The sequence below is a fragment of the Oratosquilla oratoria genome, chromosome 1, assembly GCF_046742065.1.
Source record: "Oratosquilla oratoria isolate Oo_2021 chromosome 1, ASM4674206v1, whole genome shotgun sequence".
Classification (NCBI taxonomy): Eukaryota; Metazoa; Arthropoda; class Malacostraca; order Stomatopoda; family Squillidae; genus Oratosquilla; species Oratosquilla oratoria.
In genome coordinates, this window is record NC_134777.1 from 57452066 (window position 1) to 57477368 (window position 25303).

The 25303-nt window shown below is 37.7% G+C and overlaps 1 protein-coding gene across 3 annotated transcripts in view; it reads right to left on the bottom strand.

The window, feature by feature from the left end:
* The window catches only part of Tbce (Tubulin-binding cofactor E), a 39330-nt gene extending 26727 nt beyond the window's left edge, over positions 1–12603 (bottom strand). For 2 of the 3 annotated variants that reach the window (XM_076189716.1, XM_076189664.1), the window contains exons 1-2: positions 12461–12603; positions 647–744 (exon numbers count right to left, since the gene is read on the bottom strand). In XM_076189716.1, coding sequence (XP_076045831.1) covers positions 647–689 — 43 coding nt within the window. In that variant the 5' untranslated portion in view covers positions 690–744; positions 12461–12603. The remainder of the gene's footprint in view (positions 1–646; positions 745–12460) is intronic. The other variant, XM_076189755.1, reaches the window with a different exon arrangement.
* Between the last annotated feature and the right edge of the window lie 12700 nt (positions 12604–25303).

The window sequence follows — 25303 nt, forward strand, 5'->3', positions numbered from 1 at the left end:
ATGATGGACCTATCCTACAAAATAATTTTATGGATAAAAATCTCTACTTTCTTAGTTGCACTGTATAAAAATGTGAATCAGATACAATATCTATCTTATGCAAATTCACACTATGCAAACACATTCTTTATATTTATGGAGGGGATGGGGTAGGTACTACTTCTAAACTGATGAAATTCTATCACTTTGTCCCATGTAATTTGTTTATTCTAAAACTTAAGATCAATCACAAAGCTGTGTCAAGCTCATGGAGAAATAGATTACAAAAATGGATTTACAAATGCATAAAAATATAAAGTTTTGTCATCCAATTATAAAAGCATAATGAGAAAAATATCTCAAAATCATTGTGTCTACTATTGGAGAAAATACAGATATTCCTCAGTATAACAAATTCATATACCATAACAATAATCAGAGGAAACAAAAAACATTCTTCTATGAACAACTAAAACACACGTTAGTAGTATGGTTGAACAAGATGGAGATGGTCGGACAAGTGGTTGAAAAAGATGGAGATGGTTACAAGTGATTATGATAAGTAATAGTACCTTGTAGTTGTGGCCATAAACCCATAATATAAATGTGTAGACATTATCATCTACATGTATTCTTTTCAATTGGGAGACCTGTTCAATATACAAACCTGAGTGGGAAGAGAGACTGCAGGGGCAAGACGCTTGGTACATGCTTCACCTTCCACAATGATGTCGTCCTTCCTCTTCATCTAGCCTCCTTCCTTACCTATCAATGTAATGCCAATACAATAATAAAAACTGTAAAGCCATACACTCATCATTACAATTACAATGGCAAAGCATGTCAAAAGACCTTTTGGCTCATAAGGTTGGATGCAGACAAAATAAATACATAAGCAAGCAAATAAACAAATTGGCATATTGCTTCAGTGTTTATCCAAACAAGTTAAAAATTGAAAGTGGATAACATTCCATAAATAAAAGTAAGCATATTGATGTTCAACAATAAAACCTCAAGAGATTAAGGGGTAACTTAAATTTTGTTTTGATTAATTTCACAATTTATAAAAAAAACATAAATTCATCGATCTTAAAGGAATCCCCAAGTAATCCCTCCTTTCTGAATTTTGTCATTTCCAATGAGGCACACCAGGTTGTTGTCTATTTTTTAGGGGTTGCCATGTTGCTGTTTAACATAGTATTTTCTAAATTTCATCCTTAAGCATTCACAGCCTTATATGATCATGTGATTTCATCCTCATTATGGGAAGCATATCCTCAAGAAGAGGTAATGTGTCCACAAATGATGTTTATGTTTGGAAAAATGGAGATTTATAAGCTATAAAATGTCATATGTACACAAGATCACATTTCTCTCATTCAGCTCCAACCGCATTACTACTGCAACAACTTAAAAGCACAGAAAAAATGAGGGGTGCTTTGCAACTTTTAACACTGGTACTCACCTGGTTCACTACCCCTAATGCATAACTCATCAGAAATTTCACAGAGGGAAATGAATCTATGGTTACACTAGTCTACATCGTAGAGTAGCAGGAGAGTAGTGAAAAACTAAATTAACTGCATTTTCATAGTGTTTGCTTAAAGTTTATCTTTAATTTGTGAATAACGTGTGGTTTATCGTGACTGGAACAAAGTCACTGTGCTGTGAGCAAAAGAAATATTGTTTTAAGTGTTGAAATTAGCGAAGGAAATTATGCCAGCACAGTGATAAGTTTGAAATGCAGATTTTGTTTGTTACTTTAGCAGAGCTTACTTAAACTACTAAGTGATACAAAACATATTTTTTGAGTGTATTAGTTGTACTTGGACGATGAGTAATTACTGTATAGTGTTTTCAAGACATACCCTGTGATGGAGGTATAGCAAGCCGTATTTTCTTCACAGGGTTGCTCTGTATGCCTCGTCCAAGGTAATAGGAGCTTTCATGTTGTCACCTGTATTATATACTAACGTACGTACTTTATTTGAATATATACCGTCATGATGGCGGGTAAAGTTGGCATCATTTTGGCTTTCCACGTTTTAGTGATTTTTATCAACTTTTCAGGACGGTTGAGAAAATCGGAGGTTCCAGAATATGAATATAAGGTTCAAGATCGGATTGAGAACTATTTGACTTATGATGGCTGTTGCAAACACTTTGGATTTGGCCGATGGATTATCTACAAACATCTATTATCGCCCACTTCCGTTACCAAGCGCAGTAACAAGGTCAGGGTCGGAATGCATTCGTGTACTTCCGAGGTAAACAACAAACCCAGAAGTGACAGTGTTATAATAGCAATATGTCTGCTATTATCTGGTGACATTCATCAATGCCCTGGCCCTGTGAGCAGAAAAAGACAGTCTAGATTCCCGTGCACGTGTTATGAAGTAGGTGTGTGATCCAACAGTAAAGCCCTGTCCTGCGACTATTGTGACAGATGGACCCACATTCGTTGTTGTGATTTCCCTGCTGACTGATATGAGGAGCTACAGATAACTGGTGAGGACATTTCGTTTATTTGCCCCAGTTGCTGTTTGTCTGCACTGCCTGGTGTAGTGGATGACACTCCTGGAACAGACCCAGATGATACACCCACCACAGTACCTCAGACTGAGTCTGTTACACCAACTCAGTCCGCAGAGATGGATGCCAAACTGAACTGTTTGTTGAGCAAGGGCCTACAAATTGTTCACTTGAATGTTTGCAGTCTGACGTCAAAGTTGGACGAGGTACAAGAGATTGCCCGGAGGACGACCCCTGCAGTATTATGCTTCACCAAGACCAAGCTGGACGATACGATAGCGGATCCGGAGGTGGAGATCAACAACTACACCATCGTGAGGAGAGATCGTAACCGGGATGGTGGCGGCGTGGCTGTCTACATACGCAACGACATCACGTTTGATCAACGGACAGATATGATCAGTGAGTTAGAGGCCGTGTGGATAAACATTCTCTTGCCAAAGTCTAAGCCTATTCTCGTAGGTGCCTGTTATACACCGCCCTGGCAAAATGACTTCTGTAGTAAGCTTGAGGATGTGTGTTCCAATGCTACAGACTTTCTGAACAAAGAAGTGATTATAACTGGTGACCTGAATACTCAAGTAGAATCAACCTCGAATACTCTGCATAATGCTCTAAAGACATTCTGTTCAATGAATGATATGAAACAAATTATCACTGAACCTACCAGAGTATGTACCACTGTTGAATCTATTATTGATCTTATTTTAGTATCTGATGTTAAGAAAATATGTTCTAGTGGAGTACAGACGCTCCTCTACTTATGTTCATTCGTTTTACGTTTGAACTGACTGTAAAAAAAAAATTTGGAGTGAATTTTTTAGTTTAGCGCACTCTCCGTAGTTCAAACGATACTTGCGGATGACGCTGCGTCCATTGTTTACATTGCACAAACGACAAACTGAACATGCCTTGCCTCCTCCTCCACCATCTCAATTTATGTTGCTTGAATTTAATTTATTTGAAATTAATGTTATTATTTTACAATGTTATGTGTACAATTAATGATTTAGGGGTGTTTTATAAGATACGGTAATAGAATTTACGGATGTATAGTACAGTAACAACTTACGTTCATTTTCAACTTACGTTCGGCCGTTCGGAACGTAACTAAACCGTAAGTTGAGGAGCGTCTGTAATTGATATTGGATTGAGTGATCATAAAGCTACGTATTGTATCAGGAAGGTTTCCAAACAACAATTCAATCAGCATAATACTTTAAAAGTTCGTTCTCTTAAGCATTACAGCAAGGAATTGTTCTGTGAAAGGTTGTCTGCGGTTAACTGGTTTTCAGTCGTCCATTGTACAGATGTTGATCAAGCTTGGAATAATTTTAAAACTCTGTTCTTGGGTGTATTAGACAATATAGCTCCTGCAAAATCCATCAGAGTAAAACAACGTTCCGAGCCGTGGTTTACTGGTGACATCTTGAATATGATCAACAGGAGAGATAAGGCTTTAAGAGATTATAAGAAAGCAAAAGATCAATCTGTTTTCGCTATGTATAAGAAGTTACGGAACGAGGTTCAGGTTATGGTAGACAGAGCAAAGGTAGGATATTACAAAGATTCTCTTCAAAACAACAAAAACAATCCCAAAAAACTTTGGCAAACAATCAAACAGTTAGGTTCTTCCAAAAATACAAAATCCAAAAGTAGTAACATTGGTCTAAATGTTGATGGGATTGTTTCTTTCGACAAAGTAGCAGTGGCTCAAAAATTTAACTCCTTTTTCACCACCATTGCTACAACCCTCATAAGTAATTTACCAGTATCTTCAGGTCTTTTTGGCCAAGAACACATCAATAATTATTATAGGAATCAGGGTGTAACCCATGACACCTTTGCTCTGTCTACGGTTGCTAAGGTAGATGTGTATAAATTGTTGAAAACTGTTGACAGATCGAAGGCTACCGGACTAGATAATATTCCAGCCAGATTTGTGAATGACTCAGCTGAGCAGATTGCTCCCTGTATCACTCACATAATCAATATTTCGATTCAACAGGGCAAAGTTCCCAATGATTTTAAATTAGCGAAAGTTATTCCTTTGTACAAGAAAGGTAGCAAAACAGATTCCGGTAACTATAGACCTGTCTCAGTGCTCGGTATTATATCAAAGGTCTTGGAAAGAGTTGTTTATAACCAGGTTTATGAATACATTCATAATAATAACTTGTTCTATGATTTACAATCCGGCTTTAGAAAATCATATTCTACTGATACATGTTTGATAAATTTGACTGATTATATCAAAGGTGAAATAGATAGAGGTAATTACTGTGGAATGGTTATGCTAGATCTCCAGAAAGCTTTTGATACTGTAAATCATGATATTCTATTATTCAAATTACAAGCGTTAGGATTCAAAACAATGTTATTAATTGGATGAGGTCTTATCTAAAAGGTCGAGAACAGATTGTGAATGTAAATGGTACAACATCAAAATCAGCTAAGATAACTTGTGGTGTCCCACAGGGTAGCATTTTAGGTCCACTGTTGTTTCTTTTGTATGTGAATGACATGAAAACTGCTGTTGTATGCCGATGATTCAGCCCTAATAGTTTCTAGTAAAGATGTAAATAGGATTGAGACGTTACTTAGTGAAGAGTTAATGAATGTCAGCAAGTGGTTGATAGATAACAAATTGTCTCTACATCTAGGTAAAACAGAATCCATTCTCTTTGGCTCTAAACAAAAACTCAATAATGCCCCCAACTTAATTATCCAATGTAATGATACTAGTATTCAACCTAAATCTGTTGTTAATTACCTTGGAACAGAAATTGATCAAAATGTGTCGGAAGAAGTTATGGCACAAAAATAATTAAAAAGGTCAGCTCCAGAACAAAATTTTTGGCAAGAATTAAAAAATACCTAGATGTAGAGACAGTGAAGCTACTATCTTCAGCCCTGGTACAGTGTCATATTGACTATGCTTTTTCTTCTTGGTATAGCAGTCTAACTAAAAAATCTAAAATGAATCTTCAAATATGTCAAAACAAACTAATCAGGACTGTTTTGAAACTCCATCCTCGTACTCATCTAGATTATACTCATTTTAAACTGTTAAATTGGTTACCTGTTGAAAAATGTGTTGCTCAGTTAAAGCTTAATCATGTTCACCAAATTGTAAATGACTCTTGTCCCAGTTATTTGTCTGATACTTTTACACTTGTTAGAAATGCTCGTACCTTGAGAACTCGTTCTAGTCGGTCATCCATTATTGTACCTAGGTTTAATAGTTTGTTAGGGAAAAGTTCGTTCAAATACACTGGTGCTATTGCTTGGAACTTTTTACCGATCAACATACAATCAATTGTTTCTAAAAGTAGTTTTAAAGAATCAGTTAAGTGTTATCTTTTTGACACTGTTTTTTCTGAAGAAAATAGTTTATATGTTTTTTAATATACACCTTTAATGCTAGTCATTTTTCTAAGTCATTTATTTTTTCTAGTCTGTACAGTCATATTTTCATGTATGTCAATTTTGACGTTTTTTTCTAATCAACCTAGCTTTTATGACAATCTTTTCCTAGTTAATATGTCATTTTTTATGAGGACCACAGTGGAAATAAGTTTTTTGACTTTCTGTGCCATCCTCGGATGTACAATTATATTTACTATGTATAATACGAGTCTTACCTGTATTGTATTTTATTGTATGTATGATTGAATCCGAATAAATCAGACCAGACCAGATCAGCAGTAAATTGAAAAAAATTTCATGTTTCAACGAAAAAAATGAGCTTGAAAACTCCAATAAATGGGCAAGACCCAAATAAACAGAAACTAATAGCCACACAGATTATTCTGATACCAAAACTAGGGCAGGGTATCACGGGAGAGCTGAGAAATTGTAAATAAAAACGAGTTTTTTCTATCAGGTTGGGTAACAACAACGTCAAACGTATTGTGGCATCTCAGTCACCGATGCAGATGTGTCCATCGAATCATCTTTGCATGCTTTATCATGATCTATACTGGTACTCTAACCTAATGTAAGGTAGTACAATCCAGTTTTATCTTGCTATTCAACATTGTATGAATAACTGTACTTGTTGATCTGTCATTTCTTGGGCTGCCATATTGGATTTCCACTATATTGGCTAATCAAGGTAATAGTAAATAGTTATTTCGTAGTTCTCCCAACTTTCCGATGCTTGAAAAACGAAGCCTAGGGTACTTCCAACCTCTCAGGTCAATTTGGCACTATGTTTCCAAAAGTGTTGTTAAAAACAATGTTACATATATGGACTTGGCTACACACTTTTTGGCCCGATTTCCAGGGACAAAATAAACCTGATTTGGTACCCTTCTAAATGCAATATCTTGGGAACTAGGACAGCTAGATGGATAATTCAAATTGCATTGTACCCATAGCAACTTTCTGCATCCCATGAGAACTACTTCAGCTCAAATATCAGGAATTCCATTTTCATGTTGACCTAGCTATCATTTTTCAATCTTCTCATGATTTTTGCATCATCTACAAACATGTTGGCATAGCTTGTTTCTTCCATCATGTCATTAACATGGACAAGAAACCATACTTTTTTGAGGGAGAAGATGGCCTTTGGACTTTGGTGTATGCATGTCTATTCTGTGGTAAATGTAAACTACCTTCTTACTTGGTTTACTTGGTGTTGTTCTGAGGTTGATCCCTCACAGTCACGGTGATCCGCCGCTGAATCCGGTTTTGGCGTCCCTAGTTAGTAGGTCCACTTGATCCGGGATGGAGTTTGAGGCTGCCCGACAGATGTCTGTATAGCCTGGTACCGGTGGTTCATCAGGTAAGGGTGTTAAGTATCTGTCCAGGCCAACCTTAAATGTGTCCATCGTGCAGCCTGTTATGTCTCTTACTTGTTTAGGGAGTGCACTGAAGATCCTTGGTCCTTCATGCCCCAGGCTGGCAGCAAGTAAAGTCTTGATTCGCTCCGGGGCTCTGGTTGGAAGGGTTCTTCTTTTGCACTTCCGCCCTGTTCGTTTATTGTATTGTGAGTGCAGTGTAGAGGAGTTTGTGGGGTCTGGTGTTTGATTTTCCAGGACCTTCCACAGGTAGATGGCCCTGTACCGGTCCCTCCTCCTTTGTTGGGAGAACAGATGGAGTTCCTTGAGGCAGTCCCAGTAATTTAGTTCCCTCATCCCCTGGATCTGTCGTGTGAAGCTTCTTTGAACTGCTTCCAGTCGTTGGATTTCCCCTCTTTTATGGGGTGACCACAATTGACTGCAGTAGTCTAGTGTGGGTTGGACTAGGGCCTTCCATAGGGTTAGCATAACCTGTGGTTCCCTTGATGAGAAAGTCCGGTGTACCCAGCTTACCATTCCCTTGGCTTTCTTTATTGTTTCATCAATGTGATGATGAAAGCTGGCGTCGTCGCTGAGGTGGACTCCCAGGCATTTTACATGCATCTTTGGGGGGATGACTAAGTCTCCCTCAGTGTGCAGAGCAGTTTCCCGCTTGATGTCTTGGGATGGACCACATCTCAGCATTTCGAATTTTCCCTCATTGAACTGCATGTTGTTTTCTGCAGCCCAGGTGTACACCTTGTTGAGGTCCTCTTGTAGGTGGTTTACAAAGGATTACAAAGGCGGAGCATGCCGACAGGAGACCTTTTGATCCATATCTAGGTCGGATGCAAAAAAAAAATCATAATAATAAAACAATAAATAAAAACTATAATAATGTAAATAACAAATAAAATACATAAATAAATGCATAGGTATAGTTAAATAATAAACAAACAGGTAAATAGTAATTAATAATAAATTGACATATAAATAATAATAAATGAAAATCAGACAGACAAATGATAACAAAACAAAAACAAATAATATAAGATAAATTATAATCATTACAGCATCTTACTTAGGTATTTATCTAAATGATTCTTAAAGCTTCGAACTGAACTACATTGCACTATCTGTGCAGGAAGTTTATTCCATTCATTAACTACACAGTTGGCAAAGTTGTTTCTACCTACTTCCAAATTGAATCTATTTCCGGACAGTTTGAGACCATTGTTTCTTGTCTGATTCTCATTCAATGTGAAAATTTGGTCACTTTTGATGTTGTCAATTCCCTTTAAAATCTTAAAGACCTGTATCAAGTCACCTCTGAGTCTACGCTTTTTTAGGGAAAACAGATTCATGCGTTTTAGTCGATTTTCGTATGATTTATTTTTGATATTTGGAATCAGTTTTGTGGCTCGCCGTTGTACTTTTTCCAGTCTGTCAATGTCTTTAATGAGATTCGGTGACCATACGGAAACAGCATATTCCAAATGTGGACGAACTAACGATTTATATAGCTTGTTAATGAGTGATGGACTTTTTAAATCAAAAGATCGCGCAATCAGTCCCAGAATCTTATTTGCTTTCTCAGAGGCTGAAATACACTGCTTGGATGATTTGAGATCATTACTGATAATTACGCCGAGATCTTTTTCACTAACCACTTTTATTAACGAATTACCAAATAACTTGTAATCGTACTTACTGTTATTTTTACCTATGTGCATTACCTTGCATTTACTTGTGTTAAATTTCATTAGCCACTTTTCAGACCATTGCTGTAATTGATCTAAATCTTCTTGAATATCTAATTGGTTTGAGTGATCATTTGCCACTCCGCACAGTTTTGTATCATCAGTAAATTTGGAAACAGTAGATTTTAGTCCATGGTCTATATCATTTATATATACTATGAATAGAAGTGGCCCAAGAACGGAACCCTGAGGAACTCCACTTGCAATACTTTTCCATCCAGAAGTTTTTCCATTTAAAACAACTCTCTGTTTTCGACCATTCAACCAATTACTAGTCCAACCTAATAGGCTACCACTTATTCCATGCAAAGCTAATTTAGTAAGTAGTCTTTCGTGTGGGACGGTATCAAAAGCTTTTGCAAAGTCTAGATATATTAAATCTATATTGTTTCTTTTGTCATAATTCGAGATAACTGTGTTGTAGAATTCGAGTAAGTTAGTCACGTAAGAACGTTTCCGTCTGAAACCATGATGGCTATCATTTATCAAACGGTTACTTTCTAAATGATATTCGATAGCATCTCTGATGATAGTTTCCATTATTTTTCCTACAATTGAAGTCAAACTTATAGGCCTATAGTTATTTGGTTTCTTTTTGTCACCTTTTTTGAATATGGGAGTAACGTTAGCTAGCTTCCATTCTCTTGGGACATCTCCGGATATGATGGATTTCTTGAAAATAATTTCTAATGGAACAGCAATCTCATTTTTCATTTCCTTTAAGATTCTTGGATGCCAACCATCAGGCCCAGGTGTTTTATTAACTTTGAGTTTGTCTATACACCTTTCAATTTTTTCTTTTGTTATATTTACCGTAGTAAGTTTACCCCAGACTTTTCACAGGTTTCAGTTTGGAATTCACTTTGAGGTGTTTCGTTTACGAATACCGAGCTAAAATAATTGTTTAAGATATAACACATTCCTTCATTTGAATATTCAAGTTGACCGTCAGCAGATAATAGTGGACCAATGTGATTCCTAACAACCTTTTTCTCTCTAATGTAACTATAGAATTCTTTGGGATTCTCTTTACACCCTCTTGGCTGGTCACTATGTGGCTGATGTTTGTGTCATCAGCAAAAGAGGTGAGGACTGAGGAGCCTATGTATTTGTCGATGTCACCCAGGTGGATGAGGAATAGGAGTGGACCTAGAACTGAACCTTGCGGCACTCCGCTACTTACTGCGGCCTCTGCAGATTTGCTGCCATCCACTGCCACTGTCTGTGTCCTCCCAGTAAGGAAACTGGATAGCTAGTTACCCAGTTTGCCTCCAATTCCTAAGGATCTGATTTTATGGAGGAGGATGCTGTGATCAACCTTATCAAATGTCTTGGCGAAGTCCAGGAACACCACATCTACATTTCTTCCTTCCGCCAGGTTGTGTAGGAGCCAGTCGTAATGATCCAGTAGCTTTGATAGACAGGAGCGCCCTTTTCTAAACCCATGTTGGGTTTTGTTTAGGAAGTTGTTGTCTTCCATATACTTGGTGACTTTATCCCGCACACATTTCTCAAACACTTTGGTGATATGAGATGTAAGTGCTACTGGTCTGTAATTTTGTGGGAGGCTCCTGTCCCCTCCTTTGTAGATGGGGTATAGTGGCTTTTTTGAGGAGTGCCGGGACCACTCCTTTGTCCAGAGAGGATCTCCATAACATATTTATGGGTTGTGCTAGGGTTTCTCTGCATTTTAGGAGCATGATGGCTGGCACTCCGTCTGGTCCAGCAGCCGAGTTTGATTTGAGCTCTTTCATGCTGTTCTTTATGTCGTTCTTCGTGAACAGAATGTCTGTGAGCCGTGGTGACTGGGGGTTATTCGTTTCAAAGAATGTTGCTGACAACTTTGAATGTTCTTGGTGTACCGAATACACTGTTGTACTGTTGCCTCAACACTTCGCATGTTTCTTCCTGATCTTTTGTTAGTGTTCCCCTATCTGTTTTTAGGGGGCCAATCTGGGTTTTTGTCTTTATGTACCTCTTGCAATAGCTGTAGAAGTATTTCGGGTTTTGTTTAATGTTTGTTATCGCCCGACTTTCTTCGTTTCTCCTTTGTGCTTCATGGGATACTCTTATTTGTTGTTCGACTTCAGCTATTTTGGCCCTGATTCGGCACCCCTTTTCTTCACTTTTTCTTTTATTCAGTTGTTTAATTAAGGACCTTCTTTTCTTCATTAGGATTCTTCTGTCTCTCGGTATGGTGGTTTGTTGAGGTCTTCTGTTTCGTTTTAGTGGAATGAGGTTATTGCAGATTTCTAGTAAAGTTTTTATTAGGGCCTGAAACGTGTCATCTGGACTATTCCCTTCCATGATCTGGTCCCAATTTACTTCACCAAGGCTAGCATTAACCTCTTCCCACTTTATGGAGTTGTTGTGGAAGTTGAAGTGCCCAAGGTGAGTATCCTCCGATGGGAATGGTTTACTTTGTACATTCCCTGTTTTCATGTAGGTGGTGTTCACCGTGATGAGGTTGTGGTCAGTGAGCGTTGTTTCTTCTACGTGGTAGTTGCTGAGAATGTCCTGATTGTTGGTGAAGAAAAGGTCGAGGATATTATTCATCCTTGTTGGCTTGGTTATCGTCTGTGTGAGAAATGCCCTGTCAGTTAGGTCCAGCAGGAGTTTGGCTTGGACTTGCTCCTCTATTGTTCTTCCTGATGTGGTACCTTCTGGCCATTGTATAAATGGTGGATTAAAATCCCCACACAGGATGATGTCAGGCATTGGTGTTTGCAGACTATCTAGTAAGAGGTCTATCTTTTCTATCCCTCTTCTGCGATAGCAGTTAATGACAATAAGGTTGAGTGTGTATATATGTAGAGCTATGAGTTCAACCTGACTGTCTGTGTGTGTGAGGAGGATCTTTGTGTCTGAGGTGTGGGTATTCCTTACGTATATGATAACACCTCCATGCGTTCTCCCTTCTCTATCTACTATATATGGGGTATATTGTTATTTCTATTAATTATTTCAAGGGCCAGAGTTATGGCAGGGTTGCCACTTCCCTTAAAACTCACTTTTCTTTTTAACATAAAACTAAGTTATTCCATACCACTCCTACAATAACCTTAATATCTTTTGACTGGCTGTTCCATTTTTCCTTGTCATGGACATGGTAACCATGACAACATCGTAAACATGACATTTCCAGAGACGTCTGCACATGATTCATTACACAAAGCATACCTTAGTTTTTTGAAGACAGCAGTGACGTAAAACATCTTCAGCTAAATGCAACTGTTGTTTTTCAATTATGATCTCTTGACAGAGTGTGCGGATGTCATGACTCATCCACTGGTCTGTTGCATTACAACCTCTCAAACACCACTAACTTGCTATTTTCAAGTATAACAACTGCACAAATCTATATTTTGCATGCAATACAACAAAAACACACCCGTTACGTACCCAAGATCATATCCTGGTAAACAGAATCTCTTTCCTTGGTACCATTTGCACTCCTCCTTTCAAGTTTGTTGTTGTGTGACAATTGCCACTTCGACGTTAGCTGTTTTGGCAGCTTTGCTTACAAATACTTCAGGACGTTTTGTATTTGTAAATTAATTCTAATAAGTAAATGTGTATTGCTAAATAACTGCCTGATAACAATAGTAAATTATTATGTATATTCTTTAAAATACATACATAATTACTATTGAATACTTTGAAAAGTTGCGCACAGTATTTTAGAATAGGGAAGTTAAAATGTCGACATTGGTAAGAATGGACCACTTACTAGTGAGAGGGCAGGATAGATAAGATGGGGGAGAGAGAGGGAGGGGAATTTGTTTAGTGGAAGGAAAGAGTAAAATGGAAGGAAGGGAGAGTTATGAAAGATGTGGGGCAGACCCACTTGCTCGGTTAGTTTATGGTCTTTTTTCCATTCGACAACAAAAGGAGTTGAAGGGGTAGGGGCAAATTTTAAATATCGAGAGTAGTGAGACTGTATATTGGAATTATGTAGATACTAGATGGTAAGTCGGTCAAGGATGTGTTATGTGGAAAAAACGACAAATTGAAATGTAAAAAATATATAGCATGCTGAATATCCTAAACTAGGAAAATGTTAGCATCATAATGCAGGGATTTTAATAATGAGAGAAATAGATATGGCAGAAAAGAAAATTGTAATTTTCGTAGAGGAAGGGGTCGTATACATCAGCCTCGTGAGAAAATATGTAAGAAGGAAGAACGATTATACATTGCATATATTATCGCCGACGTTCCACCAGCGTGGTATGGGTTCGAATCTCAGTAGGAGAGTTTATTTCCATATATATATGTATATATATATATATATATATATATATATATATATATAATATATATATATATATATATATATATATAATATATATATAAAATAATGTAACACATTCGTAAAGATTCAACAAAAACCCACTGTGTTGGATAAGAAGAAATGAAATAAATGAATTCCATATATTTCGATCACGGACTGTGATCCTCTTCAGTGGAATACAGAAAGGTAGAGCAAAAGGCATGTCTTATATACAATAAAAATAAGGGACAAGGGTAGGACTCAGGTAGCGTCTAGTGCTTTGCGGGGCAGGTCACCCACCTTCACCAACGATGGTAACAATTTGTTGACTGCCCAGGTGGTAATGCAGTCAGGTGACCACTGCCCATATGATATATTAGAATTTGGAAATTTGTTAATCAAGGATGATTCTATTATTTCCTTATTTTTATTGTATATAAGACATGCCTTTTGCTCTACCTTTCTGTATTCCACTGAAGAGGATCACAGTCCGTGATCGAAATATATGGAATTCATTTATTTCATTTCTTCTTATCCAACACAGTGGGTTTTTGTTGAATATATATATATATATATATATATATATATATATATATATATATGTATGTATATATATATATATGTATATATATAAATATGTGTATATATATATATATATATATATATGTGCGAATAAATCACACAAAAAAACGTGATTCACAAAATGTGTAATAAAAGCATCTGGAAAATAAATTGAAAGGGGACCGAACGTTTTCGTCTACTTAAGACATTTTCAAAGGTACAAAGGAAACAGTGACAACATATATTCAAAAGAAGCACATTAGTGGGTAATTAGGACAGGTCCATTGTGACCTCACTCTCTCAGCACTGCCGGACGTTTGAGCCGGCTACTGTCAACAATTTTGTATGTTATAATGTTATCTAATTTATACATTCCCATACACATATTCATGTTGTTCTCTATAAATTAGATAACTTCATAACATACAAAATTGTTGACAGTAGCCGGCTGAAACGTCCGGCAGTGCTACCAGTGGACACCGAGAGGGGTAAGACTAGTGGCAACCCCCAAAAAGAGGTGGAGAGGTGGAGTCAGGGAAGCGACAGAAAGAAGAGGGGAAGAGCATGAGGGCGACTGAAGATGAAGAAGAGTAATACAGAAATCGTCCCCCAATGGAGAAACTTGGTGAAGCATCATTAGGACGACCGCCCATGCCGGGAGTATGATGAGAAGATCAGAACCAGTTAGGCCTAAAATTGCAGTCTCTACATGGAATACTATACACACACCCTTTCCATTAGGGATTTTTTTTTTATTAAGAGTTAATACTATTTTCAAATAAAATGAGGATGACTGATTAAGTTTACATGGTATGGAATGGCTAACATATCTTTATCACTAAATTGTTTACCCGGAGTTATGCCACACAATGATTGCCTTGCTATATTTTGTTCCTTGTCAATCCAATATTTTGAATATTTTAGATTACTTCTAATGTCATAATCAAATTTCAATTCACTATCTAAAAACCAATGTCAGCAAAATCCAAAAGCTCTCAAAAACATAGAAAAAAAAGACTTTTTTGATTATGAGAATAAAAATTAATCTATGAAAGGACATTGGTTGGTTTTCTAAAAAATATCTAATCAAAAATCTCTTCCGCATCTGTAAATCATTACATCTAAAAAGGGCAACTTATTGTTTTGTTATATTTCAACTGTAACCTAAATGGACGGCACCAAATTATTTAACTCTGACATGAAATTATTTCAAGGTTGGTCATTAGGCCAAATACACAACTGTGAACATAATATTGACTGGAATATCTGAAAAAAATTCTTAAATAGCAACATTTTGGATGATAACATAATGATATAGTAATAACATAATTGAATCCTATTATATCAAAAAACTTTTGAAAGCAATATGAATATGAGTATGGCATTGTACAAACTCGACAATTTTATTATCAAAGAAAAAAATTGATGGTTATGATAGACAACCCGTGAAAGCCGAGAGCGGTTTCACAAGGGACCTCATATATATATATGTGTGTGTGTGTGTGTGTGTGTGTGTGTGTGTGTGTGTGTGTGTGTGTGTGTGTGTGTGTGTGTGTGTGTGTGTGTGTATTTACCTAGTTGTATTTTGCGGGAAGGGGAGCTATGTTAGTGAATTCCCGCCTTTGTATCTCGCAGTGTCTAGTTTGCTTTTAAACTCATGAATGGTTTTTGAGCACACTATTTCATTATCCAGTTTGTTCCAAATGTCCAATACTCTATGTGGAAAACTGTTTTTCTTCAGTTCTCTTCTGTGGCTGTGTTTTTTTCTTTTTTTTCTTTCCGTGTCCTCTTGTGTTTCTCTTGTCCCAGTTTAATAAGTCCTCTCTATCAAGTATCTCTGTGCCTTTCATGATTCTGTAGATGGTCAGTAGGTCACCTCTCTCTCTTCTTTGCTCCAGCGTCGGTAACTCCAATTTAGCCAGTCTCTCCTCATATGATAGGTTTGCAAGTGCAGGTGCCATTTTAGTTGCTGCTCTCTGGATTCTTTCTATTTTCTTTATATTCTTTTTGGTGCTGGGGGACCACAATGTCACCGCATACTCTAGTCTAGGCCTTATCAATGTAACCAATATTTTTTTTATCATGATCTTCGTCCAAGTATGCAAATGCCACTTTTATTGATCTTAGCAAGTTGTAAATCTCCCCGACGATTTTGTTAATCTGTTTATCATAGGACAAGTCGTTTGTGATAATTACCCCCAAATCTTTTTCGGATCCTACCTTCTTTACTTCCTTGGTTCCAATTGTATATTTTCCTGATATTCTGTTTTTGCTTTTTCCAAACTCCATTATGCTGCACTTCTAAGTATTAAAGTCCTCTGCCCATTTCTGACTCCAGTTCCATACCTTATTCAGGTCTTCCTGTAGTGCTTCACAGTCCTTATCAGTTTCTACTTTCCTTAACAGTTTGGCGTCGTCTGTAAAGAAGCTCATGTAACAATTCACATCCTCGTCCATGCCATTCACATAAATAGCAAACATTATTGGTGCCAATACAGATCCTTGCGGTACTCCACTGATCACCTCTTTCCAATCTGAATATTTTTCTCTGAGCACTACTCTCATCTTTCTATCCGTCAGGAAGTCCTCCATCCATTTTAGTAGGTTCCCTTGTATTCCTCCTATGTGTTCCATTTTTTTTTCTTTTTAGTAATTTTCTGTGTGGTACTTTGTCAAAAGCTTTTTACAAGTCTAGGAAGGCACAATCAGCCCATCCATTTCTTTCTTACACTATGTCTATCAGTCTTGAGTAGAAGCATATTAAGCTTGTGGTGCATGATCTTCCTTGTCTGAACCCAAATTGTCTTGGGTTTATTATGTTGTTGTCTTCCAGATGTTTTACCCATCTATTCTTGATGATTTTCTCACAAATTTTGGCTATAGTGCTTGTTAGTGATGCTGGCCTATAGTTGGTGGGTTCTTCCTTGTTTCCTCTTTTATATATTGGTACAATGTTAGCATTTTCCCAGTCATTAGGTATCTTTCCTTCTTTGAGTGAGCTATTTATTATGTTGTGTATTTTGTCCGTTAGTTCTTCTTTGCATTCCTTTAGAATCCAATTTGCAATACCATCCGGGCCATGTGATTTTCTGACGTCAAGTTTTTATGGGTGTTCTGATATTTCTTTTTGTGTTGTTGTAAACTCACTCATGTGGGGAGATTGCTTGTTATTATCTTCGTCCCAAATTTGTATTTTCTCTCTGGTGAAGACAGATTTAAAGTAATTGTTCATGACTTCGGCCATTTCTAATTCTTCTGTGTATTCTATATTTCCTTGGCGTAGTTTCACCATTTCCTGTTTGTTTTTAAGTTTACCATTCACATATCGATAGAATATTTTGGGTTGATCTTTGCATTTATCTATAATATCCTTTTCATTGTTCCTTTTCTCCTCTCTTCTCACATTAACATACTCATTTCTGTAGTTTATATAAATTTGCCATTTGCTAGGTTTTTTATCTTTTCTCCACCTTTTCCAAGCTTTGTCCCTTCTGTCTTTTGCCTCACTGCATCTTTTGTTGAACCAACATTTAATGTACTCTCTCTCTCTCGCTTTTGTCTTGGTACATGCCTGTTTACCCCTTCATTATAATTTTCCATCAATATATTCCATTTCTCTTCCACTGTTGTCTCTTCCATATAGAATTTTTCCCAGTTTGCATTTCGGAAGAATGTCTTTAGTTTTGCAAAGTCTGTTTTGTTGTACATCAATCTTCCTTTCCTATGCTTTTCATTTCTCTCCATGTCTATTTCTTCCTTTAGTACAGTTTCGATGAGTATATGGTCACTCTTTCCAATTGGTGTCTTGTAATGGATTTTGTCCACAATTTCAGGTTCTGTTGTAAATATTAAATCTAGTTTCGATGGCTCTTCATTGCTTCTGTACCTGGTGTTTTCACTGACCCATTGGGTCATTGTGTATTCCATGGTCATGTCTAGCAGTACATTGCCCCACAAGTCGTCTCCTCCTCGCACTGTCATGTTATCCCAACAAATTTCTTTGCAATTGAAGTCCCCCATAATTACCAGATTACCCCTACCCATTAGTATCTCGTTTAGTGATTTCCTTGTATTTTCTGGCATTTTCGTATGTTCGTTCTCTTTCCAAGCGTTCGTTTTTGGGGGCACATAGGTCACCATAAACTTTCTACTTTTCATATTCTTGCCTTCGAGTTTTATCATGATCAGTTCAACATTACCTTTGCCCTCCGCAATTTTTGTCACGTGTGTGTTTGTGTGTGTATTCTTTGTAACTTTGAAGAGGTTTTAGATAAACGAAAATGTTCGGTCACCATTTATTTCAATTCCTCGGTGGTTTCTGCAAATATCAATCACGTGTTTTTTTTATTTCTTTGCACACACACGTATCGCTGCTCTTCGGGTCGTTACTCTGACTCTCGTGAGCGGGGAGTTGGGAGTGTGTGTGTGTAAGGTCATAACATTACCCATAGATCGGTCATACGAGCTCTGAGCTCTCTTCCCGGAGGGAAATAGCTGTCAATCACGAATCCAACACGTGATCCAAAGACCAAGGTGAATCACACACACACACACACACACACACACACACACACACACACACACACACACACACACACACACACACACACACACACACACACACACACACACACACACACACACACACACACACACACACACACACACACATGGAAGTCCTGGATAGAAAAGACTTATTAGATTGGGATAAGAAAAACAAAGGGACATGAAAAGAAACTCAAAACGGACAGTTATAGAGGAGATAATATGAAAAAAGTTTTCCACACAGAGTGGACGAAACAAAAAGAGTGTGCAAACACCATGCATAAATTTAAGAACAAACTAGATGTTGCGAGATACAAAGACGGGTCACCACGAACATAGCTCCCTTTCCCATAGAATACAACTAGGTAAACACGCAATCCCGCCCAAGGCTGAAATAATTTCAGTATCGCTACGCTGCGAGTCGTTACTCCAAATCTCGTGGGCAGGGAGTTGGGTGTGTGTGTACGTGTAAGGTCACAGCATTACCCATAGATCGGTCTTATATGAGCTCTGAGCTTTCTTCCAGGAGGGAAATAGCTATCGATCACGAGTCCAACACTGGATCCAAGACAATGGTGAATACACCCCCCCCACACACATACCAATTAGCTTGCTATCAAACGTATATAAAGTATTCTCCAAGATCCTTGCAAATAGACTGAGTCAAGTTTTAGATGGAAACCAACCGAGAGAACAGGCAGGCTTTAGAAGCGGATATTCAACTCTCGACCATTTGCAGACGATAAACCAACTAATCGAGAAAACGACAGAATACTATATACCTCTGTGTTTAGCTTTTGTAGATTACGAAAAGGCCTTTGACTCGGTAGAACAAATAGCAATACTAAACTCGCTACGCAAACAGGGTAAAAACGAACAGATCGTAAGAGTTTTAGAAAATATTTATGCGAAAGGTACCGCTATAGTTCGACTACATAAAGATTCAGAAAAGATCAAGATCGAGAAAGGAGTACGGCAAGGCGATACAATTTCACCCAAACTATTTACATCTTGTTTAGAAGATATTTTCAGTAGGTTGAGTTGGGAAAAGAAAGGTTTGAAGATTAATGGCGAATATTTGAACCACCTAAGATTTTCGGATGAAGACTTGCAAGATTTGCGGCAGAAGACTTGGAGGATATGCTGAACGATCTAAACAAGGAAAGTCTTAAAGTAGGTTTGAAAATGAATAAGAGTAAAGCCAAAGTAACGTTCAACACGAAAGTTCAAAGCAAAGAGATTGTAATTGATGAAGAGAGTCTTGAGGAAGTTGAAGAGTATAACTATTTAGGCCAGATGGTGAAAGTGACGAAAGAACATGATAATGAAATAAAAAGACGCATTACAATTGGTTGGAAAGTGTTTGGTTAGTACAGATTGACCTCTCATTAACGGATACCGCATTACCGGATATCGGATGCAACGGACAAAATCTGCTGGTCCGATCCGACAGTCTAAATTTCGCGAGTAGGGTGAATGCGTCCGTTAGTTCGGCGTTTGTCCGCTAAGTGGCTGATGGCGTGATGGCGCGCACTTTGTTTTGTCTACTAGTTAGCAAGATCGTGATTGGTGTGGACGTTTGGACGTTTATTAGCTGTGTTTGCGGTGTTTTCGCTGTGTTTACGGTGTTTTTGGTGCTGTTGTTTAGTGCTGTGCAATCACTATGCCACCCAAAGCTAAAGCAAAGCGTGTTAATCTAAATATTAAGAAGAAATTAGAGCTAATTAAGAAATTGGAATCGGGTGTGTCTGTGGCCAGAGTGGGTGAGGAGTTTGGAGTAAAACAAACAGTGAGTGATATTCGTAAAGCGAAGGATAAGTTAAAGCAATATGCCACTCATTTTGATGTCTGTGCTAGTAAGGACAAGAAAGGTGTTGAACATGCTCGTAAGCATATGAAAATTCCTTGTAGTAAACACCTTGATGACGCGGTGTATAAATGGTATGTTCAACAACGTTCGGTAAAGATGAAAGTGCTTGGTGTTGAGATCATGGACGCTGCTGATAAATCTGCTCGTCAAATGAATATTGACTGTAAGGCTAGCACTGGTTGGTTGTGGCGTTTTAGAAACCGCCACGATATTTGTAATAAATTGGAACATGGGGGGGGGGGGGCTGGCAGTACAGACGACGGTGCTGTTGAACCTTTCAGGTGATCTCCCCCCGCAATACACACACACATACAAAAACCACTCGAAACCAACGGATTATTCACATCAACGGACACCGTTACCCCCCTTTTAGTCCGTTAATGAGAGGTCAATCTGTATAATACAATCCTGAGAGGCTCTCTACCTTTATGTTTGAAACGTAAAGTTTACAATCAATGCATTCTACCAGCAATAATTTACGGGTGTGAGACTTGGAAGCTGACGAGGGTGATGGAAACAAAGCTAAGGACTGCACAGAGGAGAATGGAGAGATCAATGATGGGAATAGCACTGAGAGACCGAAAGAGAGCAAGGTGGGTGAGAGAGCAGACTAGAGTGAAAGATATTGTAGAGGCAGTAAAAGAGAGGAAGTGGAATTGGGCAGGTAAGTTGGTGCGAACGACTGATTAGCGATGGAGCAAGTGTGTTACTAAGTGGACGCCGCGAGATAGGAACCGTGGAAGAGGGAGACCAGACAGAAGATGGAGAGACGAGATCGAGAAGTTTGCAGGAGTGACGTGGCAGAGGATGGCACGGTCGTATGATTCATGGAATGCTATGAAGGAGGCCTTTGGTCAGCAGTGGACTCAAGATGGCTGATTTGATATATATATATATATATATATATATATATATATATATATATATATATTTATTTATATATACATATATATTGAGGTTATTATTTTAAGGGTATGGTATTCTTTGGTTATGAGAGATACATTTGTGTTTTCACAGTGTAATTATATTTTGGGTACGAGGCTTCAAGTCTCTCATAGGGCGTGGAAGGATGGTAGGGTCATAATTAGCGACATTTCACCCATGATCCCAGGTAATGCTATTATTTGTAGGCATAGAGGGAGGAGTAGAAGGCTGCTGCAATAGGTTAAGTTTTCGGACATGATGCATGGTATTGTTCGAGGGTCACTACATGCACAAGTTTCAGTAATATTGAGGAATTTACCCAGTCAGCCATCCGGAGTCCACTACTGAACAAAGACCTCCTCCAACCTCTTTCATGAGCTGTTCGACTGCGCCAACCTCCACCACGTCTCTCCTACAAACTTCCCTCTCTCTCTTGACTCTCCACTTGATCGTTCGCCTTCCACGCTTCCCATCTAGCGGCGTCCAGTCAGTAATGCACTTGATATGATGTAGCGTGACGGTGGGGTGAGGGATGGCTGAACGATGCGGTGGTAGCAAATCAACAATTAGGGTTGATATTACCTATATATATATATATATATATATATATATATATATATATATATATACATATATATATATATGTATATTTTTTTTTTTTTTTTTTTTTTTTTTTTTTTTTTTTTTTAGGCTATATACTTTGTGTGGTTTTATAGTGTACATCCAACCATACAATGCGTGATAGGGTATGTGTTTTTGTTATGGATAAGTAGTGAAAAATATGTAAATTATTTTAATTTAAATTTGAACGCATCCGTGTAATTGTAACAACTATGTAGCATTTTCATTCTTTACCTGGGCACGATTTCGTCACGTCTACTAATTCAATATGTCACCCTATTTTATTTTATTTTTTTTTTTTTTTTTACATTTACTGTCAAATTCCATTTACATTCCTTAAAATCACCTCCTTAATATGTATTACGCTAATGTTCAGATTTTCTTTTGGATGTGATTTTTTGTAGGGAGCATGAATAGTGGACTGTGGAACATTTTTGGAATGCGCATGATAATACGGATATATATATTTATAGAATTTAATGAATATATACGATAAACAAAAATGCAATGAACTAATATGCTAACATTCAATCAATTCTCCCCGTCACGTTTGCTAGATATCAAGAATGTGCTCTTGGAAGACTTGTCCAGATTACTGCGAAAAAAAGTGCAACTGTGGTCAGTACTGACCACACCATTGGGCGCGACAGGTAACGACGAAGTTGTAAACAAATAACTCTGTGATTTGATATTTCTCCACGCAAGCATGGGGACATATTATATAATTCAAATGAGGTCAAATAATATATGATTGTTATCAAATTAATTTAATTGTGATCCTGCTGTGCAAATCAAACCGGATATGTGACATGGAAGTACCTTCTTTTATAAACGACATGCATTCTGAGAATGATTCTCAGAACAAATTTCAACCATTAGAGGAAATCACACCATCAAATCACATTGATCAAGGTATGTATTGAATCTGTAGATGTTGTAAATGGATGAAACTGTTTCGTGAAAGTATATTCCTCCATCCGATTTTTAATGCTGGTACTTCTCGTAACTATGTATATTGTATGTACTGCACGGTTTCAAATTAGTTTCTATTTATATTATATTTGACAAGTAATGTTAGCCTTTAGAGATTGGTGATGTTTGAATCGCAATTATGAATACAAAAGCTGTACAGAAAATGGTGATGGAAATAAGTAAAAATTGGATTGTGATTACTATAAATTGGTACTCGACATTGAAATGACGTCACAAAAGTAACCGACATTTGATTCTTGGTGATTCGTACAGTGAACTGAGTTGAATCAAGGATTGTGCATTTCTGCTATCAGTTTTGCAGAAATTTTGTGTTTGTCGCTTAGATGATGACTTTAAATTTGAGTTAATGGAGGAATATTATGAGAAAGGAAAATAGTTTGAACTCGGTGGCGCGGTTGGTAGAGTACTGGACTGGGAAGTACGGTGGTGCTCGCAGTACCTGGTTCGAATCCTGCCCAGGGCCGAAATTATTTCGGTATCGCTGTGCTTCGGGTCGTTACTCTGACTCTCGTGGGCGGGGAGTTGGGTGTGTGTGTGTGTGAAAGGTCATAGCATTACCCATAGATCGGTCATACGAGCTCTGAGCTCTCTTCCGGGAGGGAAATAGCTGTCGATCACGAGTCCAACACGTGATCCAAAGACCAAGGTGAATGTAAACACAGATGAAGCACAAAATAAAAACTTAAATATAAATCAACCAAATAATTTCCCCCAAATGGTCTGATCGAATGCCCACCCTCTGTGACCTCCCTGTGGTCCCCTTTCACCACTCTGTTGTCGTCTCTATGGGCTGTCTTTCTTTAGTGTTTTTATTCTATATTTTACTTTCACCATTGTCGATGTTACGTATGATTAGTCATCACTATTTTCATCTGTAAGAAGCCCCTTTGCTTCCGATCATCCGGAGCTTAATTTTTCTTTCTTTTCTTCCCAAATATTTATACACTTGGTTCTTTAAGTTACACCGAGGGACTCCCGTCTGGGATCCTCAATTTTGGTACTAGGTCAGTTTTGCAATGACGTCATGATTTTTTTAGTCTAATGATCTTCAAGGTTAGATATAAGATTTTCCCCTAAGGGCGTGATCTTACAATCGTGAACCAATTGAAATTTCTCCTCCTCCACCCTTTCTCCAATCAGAATAGCTGTTACAATCTCGTATGCAATACTGCTTACTCAAGCAATCTCGAAATCAATGCACACACTGACTTTGTTTACATATTGTTCAGCAGAAAAATGAACATTATACAACAATGAAATCGGGTTCTCGGACACTGTAAACATTAGACAGAGCGAGCTTGTGCAATTTTCTTCGCCTTCTCACCTTCGGGTATTATGTAAATACATAAACAATGAAAATATAACACTCATCTACCTCTCTTTCTACTCGTCTACCAGCCTCTTACAACCGCCCCCTCCACCCCTCAGCACGCCACTGCGAAGGCGTTAAGAACAAATCCTAAAACAAACAAATACGATCATAAGTTGTGGGCTTTGGAAAAAATGTGGAAAATAATTCATAGTAAATGGTGGGGAAGTCTGTTATGACCGTACAGTGAAAATAACTTAGTCCATAGCTAAAAGTACACAAACAAGCAAAAAGGTAAATTTCTAAAAGTCTGTAGTGAGCTGAATGAGAGAGAGGGAGGGGCAAACACTTCTCGGAAGATATTATTGTGTTATATAAATTAGTTTAGCAGTAAATTTTGACATATTTATTTGACATATCTATTTGATAACTAGAAAACACGGTGGAGGAGAGGGTCCAATGGAAACATGTTATCCTAGAATGAAATCGCCATGATTTAGAGAAAATACAAATCACAGAGTTCAAATAGGTTGTGTAATCTTGTTCTAGAATCGTCCTGTTCCATTTTCTCCTCCTCGTCCTCCCCCTTTCACTCCAGTTTCTTAAATTATTTGGTGAAAATTGTTCTTGTCTATAATATTTTTCGTTAACCAAGTCTTCTTATTTGCACTAACACTCCTTCTGCTTCTTTTCTCCTCTTTTTTTTCCAGATTCTGGAAAACTGCTTTCTTTTATTTATTTTTTTATTCTTTCTATTTCGTTTCTTTCGTCATATTTGATTTCTGTACCAACGATCGAACCGGTGAGGTGCGACATTACGTCATGACGTGTGGGATGCGGGACATACTGTATTTCCAAAGAATAAAGAAATTGAATAAAAAGCTTTCGCTAACTTTCTACTCGCTTGTCCCTTCCATTGATGAAGTGGCCTTGAGCTTGACAGTCTCGTGTTGACTTCTCTCTTTTATGTAATCAAACCACTGAAAGATACTTATTATCACACCAAATACCCCCCCCCCACACCCGTCTGGGGGAATTAATTGTCATTTTAGGCAGTTAATATTATAAGAACTTCCGGGCACCCCTACGGCCCGGAGTCGGTGTGTTTTAACTCATCAAGTACTGTATACTGGTTCACCATCATATTTA